This window comes from Panthera leo, chromosome F3, assembly GCF_018350215.1.
Source record: "Panthera leo isolate Ple1 chromosome F3, P.leo_Ple1_pat1.1, whole genome shotgun sequence".
Taxonomy (NCBI): Eukaryota; Metazoa; Chordata; class Mammalia; order Carnivora; family Felidae; genus Panthera; species Panthera leo.
Window position 1 is genome coordinate 57246403 of NC_056696.1, and position 24251 is coordinate 57270653.

Below are 24251 nucleotides of genomic sequence, written 5' to 3' on the forward strand. Positions count from 1 at the left end.
ATAATATAATTCTGAGGCTTAGTTCAAACATCTTGCTGGAGTTGAGTGGTTGTCGAAATTGTGGCGATAAACCAGGAAGAGGATATGGAGCTGTCCTATGTAATATGATGGGCACTAGCCACGCAGGGCTATTTAATTTTTTTCTAACAGTTTCATTAAAATATAGTTCATACACTGTACAATTTACTGATTTAAAGTGTACAACTCAATGGCCTTTAGTGTATTCAGAGTTGTCCAATCATTAACACGATTTTAAACCATCACTCCAGAAAGAAACCCTGTATCTCTTAATAGTCATTTTCATTTCTCCTAAATACTTAAAACTAAACAAAAAAAAATTTTAAGACTGTACATGTCCTGGCTCCTGCCTCCCCAACCTCATTTTATAACGTTCTTCACTCCTTGTTCACTTTATTTCAGCCTATCCTGGCTCCCTTCCTGCTTTGTTTTTCTTTCTTTCCTCAGAGACACTGTGCTCATTATTCCTACTGGAAATCTCAGCTTGGACATCACCTCCACAGAGAAGATATCCACTTTATGTAAAAGAGATCATCTTCCAGCCCCCCATCCTGCCCCAGTTGCTTTCTAGCTAATCTTCCTACTTGATTTCCTCTGCAGCATTTACCACAATCAAAATAATTTCATTTACTTGTTCATTATCTGATTTGCTTTACAAGAACATGAGCTCAACAGAGGAAAAGATTAGAGGTCAGCGTTATGTCCACTGTCGCATGTACCTAGAGCAGTGACTCACATATGTACTCAAAACATACTTGTTGGGCCACCTGGGTGGCTCAGTTGGTTAAGTGTCTGACTTTGGCTCAGGCCATGATCTCATAGTTCGGGAGTTTGAGCCCCACATCAGGCTGTGCACTGACGGTGCAGGGCCTGCCTGTGATTCTCTCGCTCTCCCTCTCTGCCCTTTCCCACTTGAGCACGCTCTTTCTCTCTCAAAAGTAAATAAGCTTTATGTTTATTTACTTTTGAGAGAGAGAGAGAAAGAGACACAGAGCATGAGCAGGGGAGGGGCAGAGAGAGAGGGAGACACAGAATCCGAAGGAGGCTCCAGGCTCTGAGCTGTCAGCACAGAGCCTGACGCGGTCTCAAACTCGTGAACCGTGAGATCATGACCTGGGTCAAAGCTAGACATTTAACTGACTGAGCTACCCAGGTGTCCCAAGGTCCCAAAATAAATAAACTTTAAACACCCCCCCCCACACACACACACACACTTGTTGAATGAATGAATGGAAGCCAAGGTGAGAGAAAGCATGGTATTTGGGGAGACCTCTAAATGGTTGAGCACAGCTGGATATAAGCTAGTGATCAGAGTTGATGCTGGAGAAGGAAGGCATCAGAGTTTACATGCTATGATAAGAAACTAGTATTTCATCTTGAAGGCAATAAGAAGCTCTAAAAGATTTTAAGTAAGGGAGTGGCACTACTAGATTTGACTTTGTAAAAAATCACCCTAGAGAATATGATAAGTGGAGTGAAGAAGAACTACAGCACAGGCAGGCAGATTCGTCAGGAAGATATCACAGTGATCCGTGGAAGAAATAAAGGTGTATGAGGGTATAAATTAATGTATAAGCAATGGGATTGAAGAGAGAATGTAGACTTTCAAATACGTCTCTTGGATAACTCATTTTTTAAATTTTAATTTAATTTTTTATTTTTTAAAATTTACATCCAAGTTAGTTAGCATATAGTGAAGCAGTGATTTCAGGAGTATTGGATAACTCATTTTTAAATAGGAGCCTATAGGGGTGCCTGGTGGCTCAGTCGGTTAAGCATCTGACTTCAGCTCAGGTCATGATCTCATGGCTCATGAGTTGGAGCCCCATGTCAGGCTCTGTGCTGACAGCTCAGAGCCTGGAGCCTGCTTCAGATTCTGTGTCTCCCTCTCTCTCTGCCCCTCCCCTGCTCGCGCTCTGTCTCTGTCTCTCTTTCTCAAAAATAAATAAACATTAAAAAAAATTTAAATAGGAGCCTGTAGAAAATGGCTTCAGAAGTTATTCTCACATTGCACTTGGGCTTTTTTTTTTTAATTAGGTTTAACTGAGAATAAACTGAGGGTTGATGGGGGGTGGGAGGGAGGGGAAAGTGGGCGATGGGCATTGAGGAGGGCACCTGTTGGGATGAGCAATGGGTGTTGTATGGAAACCAATTTGACAATAAATTTCATATTAAGAAAATTAGGTTTAGTCGCCTCTTTATAGATAGAGAACTCTACTCTTGGAAGTAAATGGATTTAGGAAGCAATTTCCAAATTTGTTCAATTACTAGAATCACCTTGAGGACTGGTAAAATAAGGAGGGATGGGAAAGAATGAAGAGCTTTGTAGACATAGTAATTCACAGATACCTGAGAGACACCAAAACAGGCTTTTGGGCATGGCAATTTAAAATTTGAGAGGATTGTTGTTGTTGTTTTAAAGTAAGCTCTACACCCAAAGTGGGGCTTGCACTTCACAACTCCCAGATCAAGAATCATATGCTCTACTGACTGAGCCAGTCAGGTGCCCCTGAGAATTCTAAACTAGACAAAGATTTTGGAATTAAAGGTAAACAGGTGAAGCCATATGTGTGGATTAGATCATCTAGTGAAAAGGTAGAACCCAGAGCAGAATCTTGGTGAACCCACTGACATTGAAATGAAGAGAGACAAAGAGAAATCAAGAAAGGAGACTAGGTGGGAATGGCTGGAGAGGGAAGAAGAAAATCACTGAGAAGAGAGTTATAAGAGACTGGAGTGGTCAAAGGTGTCAATGTCAAGACGCCACACTTCAGGCTACGTTACAGATGCTGTGAAGTTATTATCTAAACTTCAATGATTATCAAAGTCCACAGAATAGCTTTCTAAAAATATACAGAATCAAAACTGCTGGGATGAAGCCTATGAATGTATTTTTGAAAAGCTTCCTAGGTGATGTAGTTGGGTTTGAGAACCATTAATTTAAACCACTTTTCTCTAATCCAGTAACAGAGAAATGTATTTAAAAGCACTGCAAAGAGACCTAAAAAAGAAAAATCTGGGCAGAACGTCAGAATGATTTTGATAGCTTATGTTATAATCTCCCCTTGGAAAAAACTAAGGTAATTACCTAAATTTCCATAGTCATTACAATGATGCCATAAGAATAATGTGCACAGTAGAGAATATGTAATTTTCAAATACTACTCAAAATTTTTAAAAGATGGTAAAGAACATAAAGAACTAGAATTAAATGATTTCATTTATTATAAAGAATCTTCCCATAAATCTGTTTCATCCACACACATGACATTTTAGTGTATTCATCCCTGGAGTATTAGTGTATTCATCACTGGAATAAGGACAACTTTTAAAACTACTGTGAAAAACAAGAATGAGATTCAGGTAACAACTTGTCGTTTTGTGCCCTAAAGAAATCTTGTTCACAATAACAGGAATGTTGATTATACAACTGACCAGAATAGGGAGTTGAAATTAAACCTTCCTTTCATTTATCCAAATACAAGGAGGAAAAGAACCATCAACACACTTACTTGATAAACCCTTCAGTTGTCACAACTGGTCTGGGTGAATAATTAATCAAGAAATTCTTTAATTCCTTTTTCTACTCCTAAGTAAATATAAATCACTGATCAACAATGAATAAAGTGGAACTCTAATTCCATCTAATTAAAGTACAGTATTTTGAGAATCAAGTTCTTCTCCTAGCTAAGTCCATGAGATTTTCCTTTAAGGAACAAGAGCACTTTTAACGGATTCTGGAACTCGACTTGCATAGTAGTTGTGATTGCGCAGTGTGGCCAGGACGCCTGCGGAGTTCATATGCTTCACTTCCTTGTTATACTGAAGGGCATTTCCATGGATATCGGTTAACTTGCCTACAGCAAAAAAACATCAATACGACATTAGTGGCTGACCACATGGTTATGTTTCTAGCTATTTTTAAGTTCCTTTTACTTCCCTGTACAATAATATCAATTCATTCTGGATAAGATAAATGAGTGACTAGAAAGGTTAAGTTTTCATTCACTTGAATTTAAAACTATAGAGCAATTTTGACTAACTGAAAGATAACAAACTATTTTTCTCCCTGATTAAAACTAATTTCACTTAGCATTTTTAATTTATATTTCTCAGTATCAATTAATTTCTCTTATCCTGAGGTGATTACATTTCTTGTCGGTTCTACTCCAACACAACGATTCCCATTTTCAGAAGTGTTTTCTTTATTCTTCCATTGAATATTAATACTTTATTTAATAAGAGTTTAAGTGAAGTATGTTCATCAAATATAATTGTGTTACAATACAGTTTAATTATATACTTTAAAGAGATGGGATTGTGATGAATCTAACTTCCTTGTCATGTAACATACTAATGAGATATTGATAATATATTAGGAGAAATTATAGAAAAAAATCAAGTGTTTCAAGAGTACAAGTGAACTGATGTCTATTAGAAATTGAAAAATCATCTTACTATGTATATATTTGTAGTATATTTTCAGTCAGATTAAAAAAAATTCTAACTCTATGATCTTAAGCACTAGTACTAAGATATTTACCAATATTTGCTTAAATGAAACTGCAGTGAAGACAATGGTGATGAATATTTTACTTTTCAAGGAAAAAAAAAAAAAACCCTAGTAGCATTAAAGCCATAAATCATTAAGGGCTTAAATGAAGCAACTGTATGTGGGGCACCTGGGTGGCTCTGTTGGTTAAGTGGCCCACTTCGGCTCAGGTCATGATCTCGTGGTTTGCAATTCGAGCCCCGCGTCCAGCTCTGTGCTGACAGCTCAGAGCCTGGAGCCTCCTCGGATTCTGTGTGTCTCTCTCTCTTTGCCCCTCCCCTGTTCACGCTCTGTCTCTCTCTCAAAAATAAATAAAAAAAAAAAAACATTAAAAAAATAAATCAACTGTATGTAGGGGTGCCTGGTTGGCACAATTGGTGAGTGTCTGACTCTTGATTTTGGCTCAGATCATGATCCCAGGGTTGTGGGATCGAACCCTGAATCAGCGTGGAGACTGCTCAAGATTCTCTCTCTCTCTCTCTCTCTCTCTCTCTCAGTCTGTCTCTCTCTCTCTCCCCCTCTGCCCCCTCTCCTGTTCTCACTCTCCCTCTAAAATAAAAAAAAAAATCAAATCAAATCAAATCAAATCAACTGTATGTAGATCAAAGTCCAAAAGGTAAACAATAACTAAAGAAAGGAATTTACTGAAAATCTATTTTCTATCTCTATGAAATACAGGAGTTGCACTGGCTAATCTCTAGGATTCCTTGTAGCTTTTATATCCTCACAGTCTAGGTAAAATAACATACTGAAAAATTGTATCTTAGCATAACATAAAAACTATAAAAACTCTAATTCCCCAAAATAAAAGGGACTGACCTCCCACAGCATGTAAAATAACTTCTGGAGCACAAGTATCCCATTTCTTACATCCAGGACTTGCAAATACATAGGCAGAGGCTTTGCCTTCAATCAGCTGAATAATCTGTAAGGTTAGAGATAATAATTATCCTTGGACCATGAAATAATTGAAAAACAAATCAGAGAAATTGCTTTTTATCAAGTATATTTCAATTCCTCTGTCCAACTCAACTTAGGTTAAAGCTTTTAGCAGGTTTAAATGATATGAGTATTAGGGAGAAACATATAGAATACTATAGAATATAGAATAATATAGTGACCTGAGGGGGGAAAGTGGTTTAATAAGCTACGAGTCTATCGGAACAGTCTTCATAGTCCTAGTCAGATAGATTTAATTTTCTTTTTATTATGTTGTTTTTCTCTTACTGTAAAATCAACATATTGCATATTATAGAAAAATGAAAGTTTTTCAATCTCGTAAGGAAGTGACCATTGTTAGATAAAGGATAGAAGAATATCAAGTAGTGCGCTAATGTATAAACTATAGTAAGTCCTAACAGATATGCAGCGCGGACTAGTCTAACAAGTAGCTTCTGAAGTCTTGGGAATCCTACGCATTGCGGTTTCTAATGCCAAAATATGAATTTTTAAATTGTCATCTTAGTAACTCTTACAACTCTCAAACAAAACTGAGGTCACTGATAGAAACTGCATGACTCTATAAAGAGCAATTATATCAAGCTTTCATTAGTTATTTACTTATTTTTTGGTTATGCTGTAAAATAATCAGTACTATAAAATTCAGATTTCAAATATTCAGATGAGGAGGCCACACTGACAGAATGAGGAAAATCTCAGTGAATTCTTTAAGGAAAGGAATTGGTCACATTCAATTGTTTTTCTTGATGCTCAAGAACGCCAGCAAACTTGATTAAACCTTCCTGGAGACTTTTAAGTAAACGGTTTTCCTTTCATTTAGCAACTGTGTGTCAAGTCTTATTATGGGCCAAGAACTATTTCAGGTATATTTTTTGAGGGAGGAAGGGCTGTAGCCTTCATTAGATCCTTAAATAAGTCCTTGATATATATAAAAAAAGTGAATAACTGCCTAACAAGGTCTTTTTATAGGAGAAAAGGTGGGGAATGTGCAGGATGGGGACTTAGTTCCTAAGGAGAATGGTGCTCCTTGGGAATAAAAGATGTAATGGGATTTTTGTGGTTATAAAAGTAAGGGCAAAGAGAAATCACAGCTGTCACTATTTATATTTGGTGAATACCAAGAATATATTTTTACTTTGAAATGTTTTAGGTTTTTTTCCAAAATATTATTATTTTTAAACTCCTATTTTCATCCTCATACCAGTAAGTGCTTTTGAAAAATCTAAAAATGGTTGATTATTGCTTCCAAAGGGTAGGTGAAGAAAAATTAAATCCACTCAGTTCGGTAAGTATTTATTCTTTGCCTTCCTGTGCCAGGCACACAAGTGTGCAATGCACATGCATCCAGAACCACGGGCAGTATCACTAGCTTCTGAGCTGGCGGATGTCGTGAGATAAGGCTTGGGTGTGTCCAAGGAACAAGATATAGAGGAATTTACATTCCATTCTTATAGGCTTGGATTTTCAATTGTGGTGCAGGGAGGTGTCCAAGGGTCTGGGGCAAGGGAGTGGCAGATGGTAAGTTTTGCATGTTTAACGGCTCTATGTTAATGTGAGGGCTGGGACTGAACAGAGAGACCACTGCAAGCTGTAAAGTCTGGGTGAAGGATGATAATAGGATTCAAGTAGGGTGGGGGCAGTTAAGATGGACAAGAGGAGACATTAGGGAGGAATTAAGAAGATACAGAGATAGGCTGTGAGGAATGAAGGAGTGTAGGAAGACTTTCAGGTGTCTGCCTGGAGCAGTTAGGAAAATGGTGGTGCCATTTAGCAGACAGGAAATAGGAGGAACGCACATGGAGCAGGAAGAAAAAGGAAGAGCTCCAACTAGACATGTTGACTTTGAGATACCTGAAGGATGTCAGGATGATGATATCCAGGGGGCAATCAGAGGAGAAGAGATCAGGGCTGGGAAGGATGAAGATCAAATTGTGTTCCATTTCACAATTTTTTCAGGAGGATGGAAGCCTAGATGAAAGAATGGGGGAAGCATCCAGGAAAGGCAGGCAGGCCCATCCTTGGAGTCCGCAGAATAAAAGATCTAGAAGTAACCCCGGAGAGTCCTCGAGAACAGGAGGGCTGGCAAGAGGCACAGGATCTTATCCTGGTGACTTCTATTAGCACTGAACACTCTTAGGTAAAAAAGACTTGAACCATAACATTTTTTAAAAATTCAAATGTTGCTGAAATGTGCCTTTGATGGTCAGTTACAATCTCTAATTCTTTCTCCCCAACCCTGATTTCACTTTTTTTTTTTTTTTTTTTTTAAAGCTTGGGATTTCTGTCAAAGACTCAATTGCATTTCAGTGGAACGGCAGACGCTTTCGTACCTTATTTCCTGCTCCTCCCACTCGTAGCACATCGTCCGGGTTCATAGCCGCCACACAGTCCATCACCAACTTGCTGCCATGGGACCGGGTGGTTGTGATGATGTGTTTTCCAGCAGGCGCCTCTTTCAGCTGAAACCCAAAGGCACCTAAACCTAAAACTCCCCAGATTGTCCTCCCCAACACAGCATCCGGTCCTGCCTATATAAATGAGTGAAACAGAAAAGCTTGTAATAGTCTGGAGAAAAATGTCAGCCATAAATAGAATGCTGAGTTATGTTAGCATCATGATTTTTTTGAAATAAAAATATGATAATGTTATAAAGAACCAGAACAATATCATCGACAATGAAATTTTCCTGAGATAATCAGAGGATTATTCTCTTGTTGTTTTGGCTAATAATTGGGTTTAAGAGGCACTGAAGGGAACTTATGGTTATTCCTTGAAGTCCTCAGGCAAGGAAAAATCATATACCGATTCGTGTCTCTCTCTGAATCAGCCAATGATATCGTTGTTGTATCTGAAAATGGTTGTTTGCAAAAGGTACTGAAGTACCCAGGAAATGAAACACCATATACTGATTACTACTTTTCAACATCTAAGGAACAGCAAGGGTCTTGTTACTATGGGAATAAGTAACAGTGATAATGTATTTTGCAGCTATGGAGACACGGCAACTGAATAGGCTGATACTGAAGAGTAGCCACGGATAATGGGGTCAGGGTTAACATTTTTACTGACAATTGTGGTGGTAAAATGGCAATGATAATGCAATCTTAGCACCTGCATTTTCCTTTGCAGAGCTCAAAGAACTTTGTTTTAGCTATATACTTTATACAGAAAAACAAAACTTGTATTTCATGGAAAGTAAAACTGATGCATAAAATCATTAGCACAGAGTCATCAAAACACCATTATGTTAATATACTAAACATATACCAGAGACATACAGACATATATGTTACTGAATTCTAAGCAAGTACCATACCAGGCACTATACTAAGTGCCTTACATGTATTATTTCATTTAACCCCCCAAGCAACTCCATGAAGCAAGTATTACCATCCTTGTTTTACAGATGAGAAATATGAGATGTGGAATCATTAAGTAACCTGACCAAGGACTCTGGGAAGACCATAACCAAACTCAGGCTCATCTGTATTCAAAGCTGATATCCTTCATTGCTAAATTATACTGCATTTTACTTATCAAAATGCTTTGAAACACATCATCTTCTTTGTCCACTGGCGGCATCCTGGGTGCTGTTATAGTGAAATATGCTTATGTTGCAGGTTGCATTCCGTGGGAAGCAGACTCTGAATTAGGGAGGGTGTTCATTAGGGAGGACCCTTGGGATTAACACCTGTGCAAGGGAGGGAAGGAAACATGAGTGGGCAGAGGGAGAAACCGAGCTGTGATGCAGATCCAACAACAGCCTCAGCTGATTAGCTCTGAAGCTAGAATGGCCCTCAGGGTGGTAAAAATTGGAAGGAAATACCAGGCATTTATACTCATGCAATAATCAGTCATTGGAAATGGACTGCCTTGAAAAAGGGCACGTCACTGGGTGAGGCAGCTCTTTTCAGGTGAGACAATGCTTGAAGAGGCTGCCTGCTGAAGGCGGTCTGTGCATAGCTCTCCCTGCATATGGGGCAACAAAGGAACCAAAGAATAAGCACTTGGTGTTCAGTATATGTTCATGCGCTTCCTCTGTTCTGTAGATTCTTGAATCTACACCCCAGGAGAGTCTTAGAACCTGAAAAGTACCGATGGGCTCTGGTGCTCATTGGGCCTCAGTTTGATTGCTGAGATAAATCTCATGCTCTCAAGAAACTTATTTATCAATTCATCTCCATTTATTCTGAAAAAGAATGGAAATCATACTAAAAGAGCAGACATGGGTATTCTGGTTCCTAAAATGTCACATTCACTCCATAAATGAGTATGTAGGCAAAGAGGATGTGACCAAGGAATCTGGCACCTGGGTGCGATAATGCAATCCCATGAGGCAGCCAGCTAGCCTTCCTCTGTGCTCCTGATCTCTCCATCTCCTTCAAAAGCACCACACCAACTTTCTGGGCATAACAAAGGCTTCATGATGGTTAATTACAGTTCATAATGGTTAAGAGGCTATCTCTGACATAAAGACCAATTAGGTTTCTTTGCACTAAGCCACTCTGCTTCCTTTAAGTGCTTACCAGGCTCAGTATCTGTTAGAAGTAATACTAAAGTTCAAATTGTTAGAAGTCTTCTATCTGGCTCAAGAAGGCAATATAGAGTAATGGTAAGAGCTGGACCTCGGTTTCAGTCTCCAGATCTTGTCCATGACAGGCAAGTTACTTGCCTGAGTTTCGTCTTCTTTAAAACAAGGATAAAGGTTTCCTTATAGGACTGTGGTATTACATGAGATAAAGCCTGTGAATCTCTTGAGTCTGGCAGCACACAGTAAGCTCTTGATAAACTTTAGCAATTATTCTTATACTGATGACTATTTGAAGCTGAATATCCATCCTTGAATACCATCAACAGAGCTGGGCAACTTTTCCACTTGTTGCAACAAATTTTAAGGCATATGCAAGCGTGAAGGATGAGAGGAAAAAGAGAGTACAGAAGGGACTGTAGAGGAGAGAGAGGTAGCAGTGGGAGAAGCAGGACAGGAGGAATTGAACAGACACACGAGAGGGACAATGGCCACCTGGGTACCACAAGTAGCCTGCCTTGTTTTCTACCTACTAGTGGAGCCAAAACCCTACCTATTTTTTCTCACCTTTGCTTCATTCCCGTGTTCCCTTAACTTCTGCTTTTCATTGTTCTGTGGAAAATGAATACAAGTTTTCTAATCTCAGAAAGAAGTGATGGAAACTATCAACAACCCCTAAGCACTGCGATCGTCTTTGGATGAAAGGTGCCATGCATTACAACATCATCTGTGAACTAAACACCCCTCTTTTGAGTAATGGTATTAACTTACTTTAAAGTTTACATAAAAACCACAAACTTGTGTCTGCGTATAGTACTGTATAAACGTTAAAGTCATATTAAAAAAATTAAGAGACACTTAAAGTAGTACGAGAGAGTTGTTCAGTAATGCAGAACTATTTTTGCTAAATAATTTTAAGAGGCACATAATTATAAATAAAAAGTTATGATCATACACATGAAAAAAATATCTCAGAAGCAAAGATTAATCCTGCTCTTAAACTCAAGCTAGCAATTCAAAAGTAATAGTCCCCACTCTGGTTACTTCGATTCTCCAAGTTCTATCAAGATCACAGTAATGCAAATACCTCAACTGTTTCATTTCAACAATTTCCTTCAACATTTAATGTGATTTCACAGTATATTTATGCCTTGGAATTACATTATTCTCTTGTTTCTAAGGAAAGCAATTTCTTGGGAGCATAATAGAAAGTCAAAGCAGATTAGAGAGACAAAATAGAAGAAATGAGTGCAAGAGCATAGCTAGTTCTATTATCAATGCTGACTGTAATTTAGGGATTATATAGCTTTACCTGGAAAACAACATGGCTAGCATCTTTTCTTGGTTGAAATGGCTCATTTCTTCAATATGCTTCAAGAACCACCTGTAAATCAGGTGTCTCAATAACCAAGCTAATCAAGAACCATGTCAGTAATTCCCAAACTTTGGCATTCAAATAAGGCATACATAAAAAAGTATATGTAGTATACATAGTGTCCCTCTGTACACACAAATACATACGTATACATTCCTCGTATCAGTGCCCTGAGGGGTTCTGATTCAACAGGTCTGGGGTATGACCTGGGAATCTGTATTTTGTTGACCTCCCTAATAACTGCATGGGCAATGAAGTTAGAAATCACTGGATTAGATAACATCAGGAATCATATAACACTGTATCTAATAAAATATTTTTATATCATTTATAGTAATACCTGGTAGTTGTAATATGGCTGATTAATAACTCCTGCTATGGCTCTTCCTTCATAAGCAATTCCAATAAGAACTGTCACGTTGTCAAGAAGACCTATGAGGAAGAAATGAATATCAATTATATAACTTTCTCATATTACATATAATGCATCATCAGCACATCAACTGCTCCAAGTTATTTTTGGAATAAAGGTAAGAAATTTGTAATGATTCATCCACGATCAATCCCTCTGCTGGCAAAATGCACAAATTATAAGAGATAGCTGGCCAGAGACAGAAGAAGGATCTATGGCCACTTAACTGAATCAATAGTCATGGTCTCATTAGTACAATTTGTAAACCAATTGAATAAACCAGCCATAACTCCACAGCCATTATTGTCAAACTGCTGTGACCTTCTGCCACCATCCATGTCACTCCTGCCTGCTGGATCACTCCCTGTTCCAGGATTGCTGTCTAGACCTCCATTTCAAGTCTCTAAGGTAACATTTCTCCAAGTGGGGTCTGTGCGTTGTCAAGCAGCATCAGAATTAACTGGCATGCTTTTTCTTGTTTGTTTGTTTTTTAAAGTCGGCTTGATGCCCAACGTAGGGTTCAAATTTACGACCCTGAAATCAAGAGTCTCATGCTCTACTGACTGAGCCAGCCAGTGCCCCTTAACTGGCATAATTTTTAACACTGATTCTCAGGGTTCTTCCCAGAGCCAGTGAATCAAATTCTCTGGAGGTGGGGGTCAAGATCTAAACAATCTATCTGGGTGTTCTTATATGTACTAAGCTATCTAGAGCTTCCCTATTTCTCAACGGATCATTGAGAAGTTGTACTGCGTGTGCATATGTACATTTGCATATACACTGTGCAACAGACTCATTACAGGTATGTCTCATCCAAAGACAGAGAAAGTTTTTCTAATAATGATGTGAAATCTTCTTTTTCTTAAGCTATAAAGCTGAGAGCCAGTATCAGAAAACCTATGTAGATCTCTGTTTCAAAAATAAAACTCTAAGCGTATGTACGCTATGCTCCTAAAACCTAAGACTCAGAGCATGGTCTTTTTACTTTAATGCTGTCCATTTTATTTTAATCTGCTGCTTTCTGAGTTTTCTCATTGTAGACAATTTCACAAAGAAATATTGTACTGTGTTTCCAAACTCATCTTTATTTTTTTCCTAATTTTTTTAAGTTCATTTATTTATTTTGAGAGAGAGACAGCAAGTGGGGGAAGGGCAGAGAGAGGGAGACAGAGGGTCCAAAGCAGGCTCCTCACTGTCAGCGCAGAGTCCGATGTGAGGCTTGAACCCAGGAACCATGATATCATGACCTCAGCCAAGGTTGGACGCTTAGCCGACTGAGCCTCCCAGGCGCCCCTCCAAACTCATCTTTAAAGGTGAGGCTGTGAGTGAGAAGGCAGCTCACAGTTGAGGGGAGGGTGAGTGGAAGCGGTGTGGGAGGGCAGAGGCGGCACAGCCCAGCAGTGCAGCTGGGCTTTACATTGTTTTCTACCCCAACAGAGCTGGGGGTTCAGTGCTGTCACTGTTGACACTGGCTTAGTGCCAGCTATCCTCACCTGGGGGACATTAGAATTGTGCAGCTGTTAGACGGTCGGGGGGGGGGGGTGGTATTTGAAGGAGATGAATTTTCTCCCTCGCTGTCTTGACACTCACTGATATACAACAAGTTAGCGAGGATGAGCACAAATATAGCTTCAGGCCATGGACGTGAGATAGGATACCAGGTTTTCATGCAGCAGACGAAATATTAAGTGTTGCCAACCAAATATCATACACTAGACCTATTGCTGTTGGAAACAAATACCAAAGAGATACCAACCTTCAGTGTATTCCTTGGTCCCATCCAGAGGATCAACCCAGACCACAAGCTAAATAAGAGAAATATCCAAAGTAAGTATACAACATTTAAAAAATAGGTTTAAGTAGATTAAAAATACTTTTTTCATTTTTAAAATTATACTATGAATTGCTTAAGCTAATGTCATCAGTTTCGTGATAGTAAAAAACCTTATATTTTGTAATCATGGAAAACGTCCATTTAAATTGGAGAAAAGTCTGATTTAAGAATTTTAATTTTTTTTTTTAACATTTATTTACCTTTGAGAGACAAAGACAGAACACGAACGGGGGAGGGGCAGAGAGAGAAGGAGACACAGACTCTGAAGCAGGCTCCAGGCTCCGAGCTGTCAGCACAGAGCCCAAGGGGGTGCTCAAACCCACGAACTGTGAGATCGTGACCTGAGCCAAAGTCGGATGCTTAACCTACTGAGCCACGCAGGCACCCCTGACCTAAAAATTTTAAATATGTGGGGCGCCTGGGTGGCTCAGTCGGTTGAGCGTCCAACTCGTGATTTCAGCTCACATCATAATCCCACGGTTGTGGGATCAAGCTCTGCGTGGGCTCTATGCCAAATGTGGAGCTTGCTTAAGGTTATCTCTCTCTCTCTCCCTCTGCCCCTCTCCCCAACTCGCACTCTCTCAAAGACTTTTAAATACAAAATGCTTAACTAATAAATTTGCTGTCACCTGAACACTAAACACAATGCTATGAACACACTGAGCTCTATGTGGTAATACAGGGAAAACTAAAGTGGCACCCAAAATATTTTGAACAACATGTGGCTGGTACTCACTTTGGCATATAATGCTGATTTAAAAAAATAATGACAGTCTGACTTTAACTTAAGGATACCAATAATATACAGCAAAGAAAAATGAATGTTTTATGAACGGATGGTACATTAAAAAGAAATCCCTTCTCCTTAGGATTTTAACGTGATTCACGATATGTAGCCATTACCCACTAGAGCTATAATGCTTGATGTGAATTTGTGAATGAGGCATATTTCGGATGGAAGACACCATGTTTCATTTTCTTTCTGTCCTCCAAATCAGAGCAAAGTGCCTTACTCATAGTAGGTATTTGACGAATGTATGTTAAACAAATCAAAGTAAGTAAGTAAGGTGATTTTTATGGCCTTCAAAACATATAACGTAGGGATCTATTTCATCTCCTTCTAGCAATGGAATGTTTTACCCAAATCTAACAAATTAGATGTTCTTCCTTCAGGTATTTTTAATAATAGTTTTAGAGAAGAAGCCAAGAGGATAAGAAACTAAACCCTAACTTAACAGATCATACATTCCATGTGGTTGCCTGGTACTTCTATGCTGGCCCTGAAAGATTTCAAGCTCCTGGTTGGCCCTATTTTATATCTACCAACTTCTCAACATTACTGGCAAATTTTATCTACTAGAGCAACAACATGAAGGCTGACAAAGAACGAAATAATGATCTGGATCATACGTCCTCCTCTTTAATAGCACTGTACTGTGATGGGCACGGTTGCTTCAGTATCTCCTCCCACTGACCATCTTCAATCAGTTCTTGATCTACTTCTTCAGAAGGCAGATCCTAGGGCAGAGAACACTGATGGTCACTGAAGCTATTTGGTGTTTACAGAGCAGCCTTTGTCTTCGTAACAGAACAACTGCAGCACCGTGGGTCACGAGGGCTTCCTGTTTGCCTTTCATGTTTAGAGTTTAACCGAGTAGAAAGTAAAGCAAATCAAATCAAATTGCAAAAATGACCACATATGGCTGAGCAAAGTTGACTACAAAAAACCCCATCCTTCTTATCCTGAACAATTAAAAAAAATATATCTCAGTGCTATAAATGTATTTAAGTAAAGTTGTTCTGACATCTGATACCTCCCTCTCAAACATAGGACAGGCAAACTCCACCACTTCCAGTGTTCTAGTCTTTGGGTAAGTGCACAAATACGCCTAATTTTAAACAAAAAACGCAACGAGAAATAACAAAATCCATTTTTATTCCAAAGTTCTAGAACTCATCCCATCTTATAGTTTGTCTGCTGATTATTACAACAGGAACTATCTTTTACGGTCTAGAAGTGAGATACCTGCCTAAAAATGGACCAAAATATTTTATTATCAGACATTTCCTTCAAGTCCAAGGAATATGACAAATCATTTTGGTGTTAAAACACCAGATACAACACTTTGAAATAGGAATAGTGGTATATAAATCTTTAAGGGGCAATTGTAAATCCATATGGGGAACAGTCATTAAAAACGTATTGCATCACACATATTGTATCACAACATTGAATTCACAGATTCACACAAGTCTTACCTCTTCCCCTATAATTGTTAGTTTGGGGAATTTCCGTGCCAGTGAAGAGCATACACTCATTTGTGCCAACCGGTCAGCTTTGGTCTGCAGGTCTGTGGGACAGGTCTGCAACAAAGAATGCAAATTTCAGCAGAACTAGTATGAAATAAGTTGTCCTCTGACCCCTAACGCATGAGTGTCCATATCATTTAAACCACACTGTCTACTTTTAGATTCATGGAACTTAACACCAAAGGAGTCAACTAGTTTCCCAGTTTGGTTTTTCTCATGGGATTTATAGTGGTTAAAGTTTGGAAAGGAGTTTTTAGATTATTAGACCATTTTATCCCCCAATTGAGAAATCCTCTTCATAAGATCTCTACATCAATCTTTTTTTTTTTTTTAATGTTTATTTATTTTTGAGACAGACAGAGACAGAGCATGAACGGGGGAGGGTCAGAGAGAGAGGGAAACACAGCAGGCTTCAGGCTCTGAGCCGTCAGCACAGAGCTCGACGCGGGGCTCGAACTCACAGACTGCGAGATCATGACCGGAGCTGAAGTCAGACGCTTAACCAACTGAGCCACCCAGGCGCCCCTCTACATCAATATTTTACTTAAAAAGGATGAAGAGAGAGGAAATTGATAATTTTCCAAGGCAATCGGAGCTAAAAACTTTATCTTTAGCTATTTGAAAGGTATTCCTTACACGGATCCTTCTACAACGTCTACTCACTAATCTTCTACTAGTCTACTCATCTACTTCCCTAATAATTCAATAGGTCCTCAGGATGACACAAAGAATTTCTATTTCTCAAATATAAAAAATATGAAAATGAACAGCAATAATATTCGACATGTATAGCTCACCTACAATATTCTCACTCAAGCCGTATGTCAGTCATTCTAGTGCAAGACAGTGGAAAATCTGGTAATTGACAGCTACAACCTCTTTTGTTAGTTTGCTTTCACAGAATAATGAAATGTTGCAATTTACATATGCCTGGTTAGGTGGGTTTACGGATTATGTTATTTCAAATAGTAGAAATTTTATAATACTTCTGAGTGAGAGTGAGACAAGGGAACGATCATGAAAATCAAAGACTCTTATGCCACACTGAAGTCTGCTCGTCATCTCAATGCAAAGTAACTATAATATAGGGCCACAGAGACAAAGATCTTTGTTTTATTTCCTAAAGAATTGTGTCTGGCACATGGTAGCTGCTCTAGAAATATCTGCTGAAACTTTGAAAAGATTTGTTAAATTTGGAGATAACATACAGCAATCAAGTCTAGACATTGCTCTCTAGAGAAAAGACACTGACGGCCATGAAGTATACGAGGAAAGCTATCCCAATTCTTTTCTTCTCCAGGATAATACTTCCTGCGCTTTCTACTGACATAGTGCCAGACCTCATCTGGCACTCAATACTTTGTGTGACAAATTTAATTCTGCCCTTCCTCTTTTAAAATGAGCTGTCAACAAGTAGATATAAAGTACTCGAAGCGTCTGACCGGTAAAGAGGACAGGGCGATTATTACCTTTTTCCTAACTTGAATACTGTTTTTCCATTACTTCTGAGCTACAGGCTACAATGTGGTACATCTAACACAATGACAATATAAAATCAATGTAAAAATAAGCGATGCCGTAAGGAAACTATCTGAAAAGAAATGATCATAAGTATTGGCAGTGGTGGTGTGATAGATAACTTTTCTTTATTTTTGCTATTTTTCTTTATTTCCTATTTTTCATAACAGTAAAAACACTTTATAAAAAAGGCAGTGAGGTTAGTAGCCTTCTGAAAGTTGCCGAATTACATTGCTGATTTATCACTCAGTATGTTTTCAACTAAAACCTCTTTTTCAAACAATTATAAATCAGATTTACTTCTTATTTCTTGAACATTAATACTTTGGGACCTTATAATTATTCCCAATATAATATCCTGTTGGACTTGGCCCTCTTTTCTCAGTGTTTGTAACTTTTTGAATACTTATTCTGTGATCCAATATACTAACTAACCGATATATTAACTACTCTTACCAGGTTCATTTTTTGATAAATTTGGTAAGTATGATTTCTTTTTTTTTAATGTTTATTTATTTTTGAAACAGCACACATGCACACCAGCGGGAGAGGGGTAGAGAGAGAGGAAGACAGGAAATCCCAAGCAGGCTCCCTGCTGTCAGTGCAGAGCCCGACGTGGGGCTCGAACTCACGAACTGTGAGATCATGACCTGAGCCAAAATCAAGAGTCCAACACTTAACCAACTGAGCCACCCATGGGCCCCAGATAAGTATGATTTCATGTCCTCCTCTTCCACAACATTTTTGAGAAGATGCGTTCAATGAATTAAAACTGTATTAAGTTAATCATTAGAGAAAAAGAGAAGCAGAGTCTTATGATCTATCAGCAATGATCTTTTCTTGGTTGACATTAAACATGAATTAAAGTGAAATGTTTGGGGCCACCTGTGTGGCTCCGTCGGTTAGGCGTCCAACTTTGGCTCAGGTCATGGTCTCATGGTTCATGGGTTCGAGCCCCGTGAGCCCCACATGGGCCTATTTGCTGTCAGCACAGAGCCCGCTGCGGATTCTCTGACCCTCTCTCTCTGCCCCTCCCCTGCTCGCACTCTCTCTCTCAAAAATATAAATAAATTAAATTTCAAGGAACAAAAATAAAGTTGGTATGAAATGAGATGAGACTTTCAGTACCTTCTCCACGATACCCAGGTCTCCTTCAGCAAGAACACGTCTGATTATGGTTCCTGCCTTTTGAGCAACAGAATACGCCGAGGCCACCAGCCGCATCAACACAGTGTGACTGGAAGCCATGATAAGCCCTGGGGGGAAATGAAGAGAAAGTTGTGTTACTTTCTACTGGTTTTATTTACTTGAATTCAACTCAATACATATTTATTGAGTGCCTAACTGTGCAGATTCCTTAATAAATATTTACTAAAAGAGACTTGGAAAAACTTCCATTTCAGCATTGATTCTTTCAATAAATTTTATAGCACTCTCTCTCTGCAGATGGTACATTTTGAAGCATAGGGTAAGCTGGCCCAGGCCTATGAGCATGTGAAAAAGTTGGATGTATGAGATATATGAATGTATGTGCAAAGGCCATGGAAGGTGCTGCAGAGACTAATAAGATAAAACATCTGCCACCGAGGAGCTAATATTTTGGTGGATTGGCGATAAAATATTATAACCTAAAGCCTGTAACATAAAAGTAGTAAGTGCCAAGAGAGGTATATGGACAGCGTAAGGGATGTAGATGGATGTGTGCAGTAATTAAAAAGAGGAGGGACTGCACGTGATGATAATTAGTTCCTAAAAAACACAGAATAGTCCATTACAGATTAAATAAAATTTAACCTGCTGGTTATTTATTACTACCATCGTCAGTTACCAGATAAAGAGAACAAGTGACATAATTAATTGGGGTAAAGACCAATCATGTGGAAAAGTAATGAGTGTCAGAATAGCCCCTGGCCCAATGAAAAATGAGGAAAAAAACAGCCTTTAGGATAAAGTAAATTCCTCTTTGAAAATACAAATACAAATCCTGCAATTTTAGTGACTGTTCTGAGGCTGCAATGTACCATTCAGATTCCCTTCAGGGCTGAAGGACATTTCCCCAGCTGCTGAGAGTGCCACGAACAGATGGCCCTTACCTGCCACCTTTCTCTGGGAATTTATCTGCTAAGATGAGTCACTTCACCTGAAACTGGTCAACAGAGGGGATGGATTTAAAGGTCACTCCACACTCCAGCTGGGTGCCACCCTAACTCTGATGGCTCATCCGAGCTTCTGAATGCCCAGCACGGTTGGTTGACCGAGACCTTGGCTGGGACTCTGTCCTGGACCAACTCCCAACCCCCCACAAGGCATCACTGCTTACTTTCCACTTCCCACAAGTGATCCCAAGAACACTCCCTAATAAACCTCTTGGGCTTTATCTCTGTCTCAGAATGCTTACAGGGAACTGCCCGATGATCCCCTCCCCCCTCCCCCAATCAAATCAGGTCAACATTATTTTAATGCATTAAAGGAACACAAAACAGAACAGAAAAGACATTATAAACCTCAATTCGGCAACAGCCATCATCCTACCACCAATTTCTGACTGCGTGTTTGATCTGATGAGGCTTTCAAGCTCTTTTTTACATCTTTTTCCTATCATCCACATTTTATTCACAGGCATTATGAACATAATTGAGACAAAAAACAAGTGAAGCATTTGAAACCCTTCAGAAGGAGAACAGAATTGAATTTGATGTAAGGTAATGAACACCATCCTGTGGCCAGTAGCTGTCAGGAATTAAGATGAAAATAAAACAAATTCCTATGTATTTAAATCCTGTTTATCTTATTATATCATCAGGCTACAGTCATTTTCTTGGCATGCTAGGTACTACATGTGGAAAAACTGCTCATGAAAATTACTCATGCAGGAACACCTCAAATTGAAAACAGGAGAAATAATTCAGCAAATACTTTGTAGACTTTACCTCTACTCCCTTAGTATCCATGACTGGCTACCTATCTGATTTATTCTACTCTGGAAAAGGTAGTCTTCAGGCAACTAATTACGTACTGCCCAAATGTCTTAACCGCTGTTGTGGCACTATGTGTTAGTATGCTTGTTCAGTCCCCATCTTCTATAAAATGACATTTATGAAAAGCAGATCCTTTTCCCTCACTGTGTGGTAGTATTCTAACTTTTCAAGATATCATTTACCTCTGAGCTAATTAAGCAATCATTCCAGACTTATCAGGCTTCATATCTAAATAAACCACTTCCCTTTATGTTTGCCAAGTTCACAGTATTTTTTCATAAAGACAAGCTTTCAGGCTTTGTCTTTTTACTACATTCCTCATAAAATGCATACTACATGAACTGCCATTTAAAGCTAACATCAGTTTCATAAGAATGGTTTGGTTTTTAATTTTGTTTATGTTTATTTTTGAGAGAGAGAGAGAGAGAGAGAATGAGCAGGGGGAGGCGCAGAGGGGGGGGCAGAGGATCCAAAGCGGGCTCTGCACTGACAGCAGCGAGCCCCATGTGGGGCTCCAACTCCCGAACCCTGAGATCAAGACCTGCGCCGAAGTCTGACGCTTAACCAACTGAGTCACCCAGGAGCCCCTAGGTTTGATTTTTAAAGAGATCCTGCAAATCACTTCTAGTTGGCAAGTAAGAAAATATGCCAACCAATTTCTCTGAAATACTTTGATCCAAACATAATTAATAAAATTATTATCCCTGTCTAATATTCTTACATATTTCTTGAACAAATGAATACAATTTTGGCCCTTAATATAAAGAAAATTAATCTAATCACAGTATCAAAACACATCCGTAAAAGAGGTTCCTGTTAGCCTTTTTAATTGCGTTCCCTCCCAGAACCCAAACGAGAATCACCTGTTGGAGAATCACTCGTTGACGGTATTGGAGCGCCAGAGCAAGTCTGAAAAGCTACCTGCAAGTTGCTAACTTCCTTATAGCAGGTCAAATTACACGCACTGTACTTCCTTCTCTACCAGTTTTATACCTTCTGGGTCCTAAAACACCGCCTTTTGTGAACACGTCTTTCTGAAAGCTTACTCAAAACACCATGAGGTAGCTAAAGGCACAGGCACTGGATTTCACTGCCAGTCTTCAAATCCTGGCTCTGGCATATGTTAGCTGTCTGATCTTTGGAAAGCCACTTAATTTTCTGTGCCTCCAGCTGTAAAACGGAGCTAACAATATCATCTATAGCATAGGGTTGCTGTAATTATTAAATGAGGATTGCATGCAAAGCACTTGTAACAGTTCCTGGCACAAAGTAAGCACTAAATGATACTGGCTAACCATTATTGTAATAATTGTCCTCATTACTGGCTCTCCTGCAGAGACATCAGGGCAGTGTTAAGGGTGAAACAATTCCTATAACTTCTGCAACATTATTTTGACCCTGGGGTCAATGTAATATGTAGTATGATAATATGTAATCAATGTAATATGATAACCAATACGACCCTGAATCACAGTACAGATTCTTTTTCATAACATTTGGAGGTTGAGGTTTAGAGTATGTATGAAAAAGGTTGCATGCCAGTTAAGGCTATCAACCCGACATCCCACTCTTTAAGAAATCTTTACAGTTGCCAATAGGGCTAACTTGGAAGGATAAACACAACAGGAATCAAATGATCCATTTCCTCTGATAGCCTGGGAAATGTACCTTGAATCGATTTAAAGGTGGTGAGCACATGAGGATTAGGATCCAAAAACGAATGATGACGGGGCGCCTGGCTGGCAGTCGGTTAAACATCCCACTTTGGCTCAAGTCATGATCTCATAGTCCATGAGTTCGAGCCCCATGTTGGGCTCTGTAACGACAGCCCAGAGCCTGGAGCCTGCTTTGGATTCTGTGTCTCCCGCTCTCCCTGCCCAAACATTAAAAAAATTTTTTAAATGAATGATGAGTTCCCAATCAAAATACAAAGATTATATATCTTTTGAAACCTGATCAAATGATGCTAGGTGCAAAGGCATCTGGAAAAATAAAAATATGAGCACGACAGAGCAAATTCTGAAAAAAGAACAACAAGCAGAGATACACTCTTTACCAGTTATCAAAATACGATATAAAACTATAGTAATTAAAGAGTTTAGTCCTGGGCAGAATTAAATTCCAGAAATAGATACTACAGGTGGTATTTCAAATCACAAGGGAAAGTTAATTGTGCAAAAAAAATGACAAGAACAATTACTAATCTTTTTAAAAGTTAAAACTTTCTGCATTCTTTGTATCAAATATATACTCCAGATCAATGAATGATTTTAGAAGAATGAACCATAAAAGTATGAAAATAAAACTATATTAAATATTTTATAAATTTGGTAAAGGACTTTTAAACATGAGAAAAACTAACAATCTATAAAAGAACATTGACAAATTTGACTGCATAAAAACTAAAATATCTATGTAGCCAGTTTACCACAAAGCAGATGAGTGACAAAATGAGAAAAAAAAAAAAAATTGTATCACAGCCTAGACATCTGAGTTAACTTTGGTTATGTAGAGGGCTTTTTACATCATCATGTTAAAGATAAATAATCCAGTAGAAAAATGAGCAAAGGACACAGTCTATTCCTAGAAAACGAAAAGCAATGGCCATTAGTTAATTACACGAAATGCTCAACCTCACTAATTATGAAAGAAATGCAAATTAAAACAGCAAAAGATGATTGTTCATGTGTAAGACTGGCATGGATAAATATGACCAATGTGGGCTAGCCTGTGAGGGAACATCCTCCAGAGCACTGTTAGCAAGGATGCATTCAAGCAAGTCTATAAGTATGCAGCAAAGACAGTAGGAAGAATGTGTGCTATTTTAACGAAATTTAATTTTAGGCGTAAGGCAGTCTCTAACGAACCCACTGTCTAGGTTTGCCTTGCTATTTCTACAATATATTGCCATGAAAAGATCCCAGAGCACAAAAACAAATCAAACAATCAAATTGTTGACACTCAAGAATCTAGGTCCGAAATTGGAATGTCTGGAGAGGCAATCTGATTCCCGCAATCTTTTCTTTTCTTTTTTTAACATAAATCCCTGAAATCTCCTTTTATCTCTGCAAAGGGGTGGAGTTAGGGGACCAATAAATGACTCAGATCTGCCCAAGGCCCTTGCTCTGACCCGCAGGGGAGAAACTTACAGTGACAAGCCTGGAACAAAGCTAGACGAAAGACACTTGGAAGGTTGGCAACAACAACTAAAAGCTATCAAGCAACAGGTCCCTGGTAGCTTCCAGTACCTGGCCTTCTCCCCGGCAATAGGTCGTACGTTGGCGGATGCAGGACAACCTACTGCAGCTACTGAGCATGCGGGAAATTCGGCGCAGGCGCAGAACAGCTGCTCTCACGACCGCGGGAGACTCCGGACCTGCAGGGTAACTCCGTTTCTCCGTGTTTTCCCTGAACTTTCTGGCGGCCTATGTCGCCTCGGGTCACAGCGAGGGGTGTGTCTACTTTTAAAGGTTCATTCTGATTTCAGGGGTCTTCCAGTCCTCTTTGTATGTATGTTTCACTCTTAAAATGTTAGTAGTAATGTTAGATAGTAATATCGCCCTGCGGCGGCCAGCGACTGCTTAACCTCGAACCCCAGTTGTTCGAGAAGTGGCTTCAGGAGGTCCACGACACCTGCACTTCTGCTCGCAATGGCAGTGGGACTTTCTGCGAAATGGTCACTAGCTTTTACCTTTTTTTTTTTTTAAACATTTATGAGATTTTTTTTTTTTTTGTAATGTTTATTCGCTTAGAGAGAGAGAGAGAG

General features: G+C 39.0%; 1 protein-coding gene across 5 annotated transcripts; it reads right to left on the reverse strand.

The window, feature by feature from the left end:
• Positions 1–3220: 3220 nt before the first annotated feature.
• BPNT1 (3'(2'), 5'-bisphosphate nucleotidase 1) lies at positions 3221–23805 on the reverse strand. 5 transcript variants are annotated; one of them, XM_042924608.1, is made up of 10 exons: positions 23734–23805; positions 18636–18763; positions 15939–16043; positions 15090–15197; positions 13602–13650; positions 11774–11865; positions 10626–10670; positions 7861–8058; positions 5390–5495; positions 3221–3875 (listed from the first exon to the last, which is right to left on the reverse strand). In XM_042924608.1, the coding sequence occupies exons 2-10, from the start codon at positions 18753–18755 to the stop codon at positions 3727–3729; spliced, it is 972 nt and encodes a 323-aa protein (XP_042780542.1). In that variant the 5' UTR covers positions 18756–18763; positions 23734–23805; the 3' UTR covers positions 3221–3726. The 5 variants fall into 5 exon arrangements, with proteins under 5 accessions (XP_042780542.1, XP_042780541.1, XP_042780540.1 ...); XM_042924607.1 differs by having other exon boundaries at positions 23635–23786; XM_042924606.1 differs by lacking the exon at positions 23734–23805 and adding an exon at positions 22154–22271.
• Positions 23806–24251: the final 446 nt, after the last annotated feature.

Bases quoted from the DNA above. Each gene is read 5' to 3' on its own strand.
- BPNT1 (XM_042924608.1), bottom strand. From the start codon at position 18,755: ATGGCTTCCAGTCACACTGTGTTGATGCGGCTGGTGGCCTCGGCGTAT. The intron at 13,651-15,089 runs GTATGATCCAGA...TCTCTTATTTAG, and splicing joins GTGCTATTAAAGAGGAGGAC to CTTGTGGTCTGGGTTGATCC. The intron at 10,671-11,773 runs GTATTACTATAA...CATTTTCCACAG, and splicing joins AGCCATATTACAACTACCAG to AACAATGAAAAGCAGAAGTT.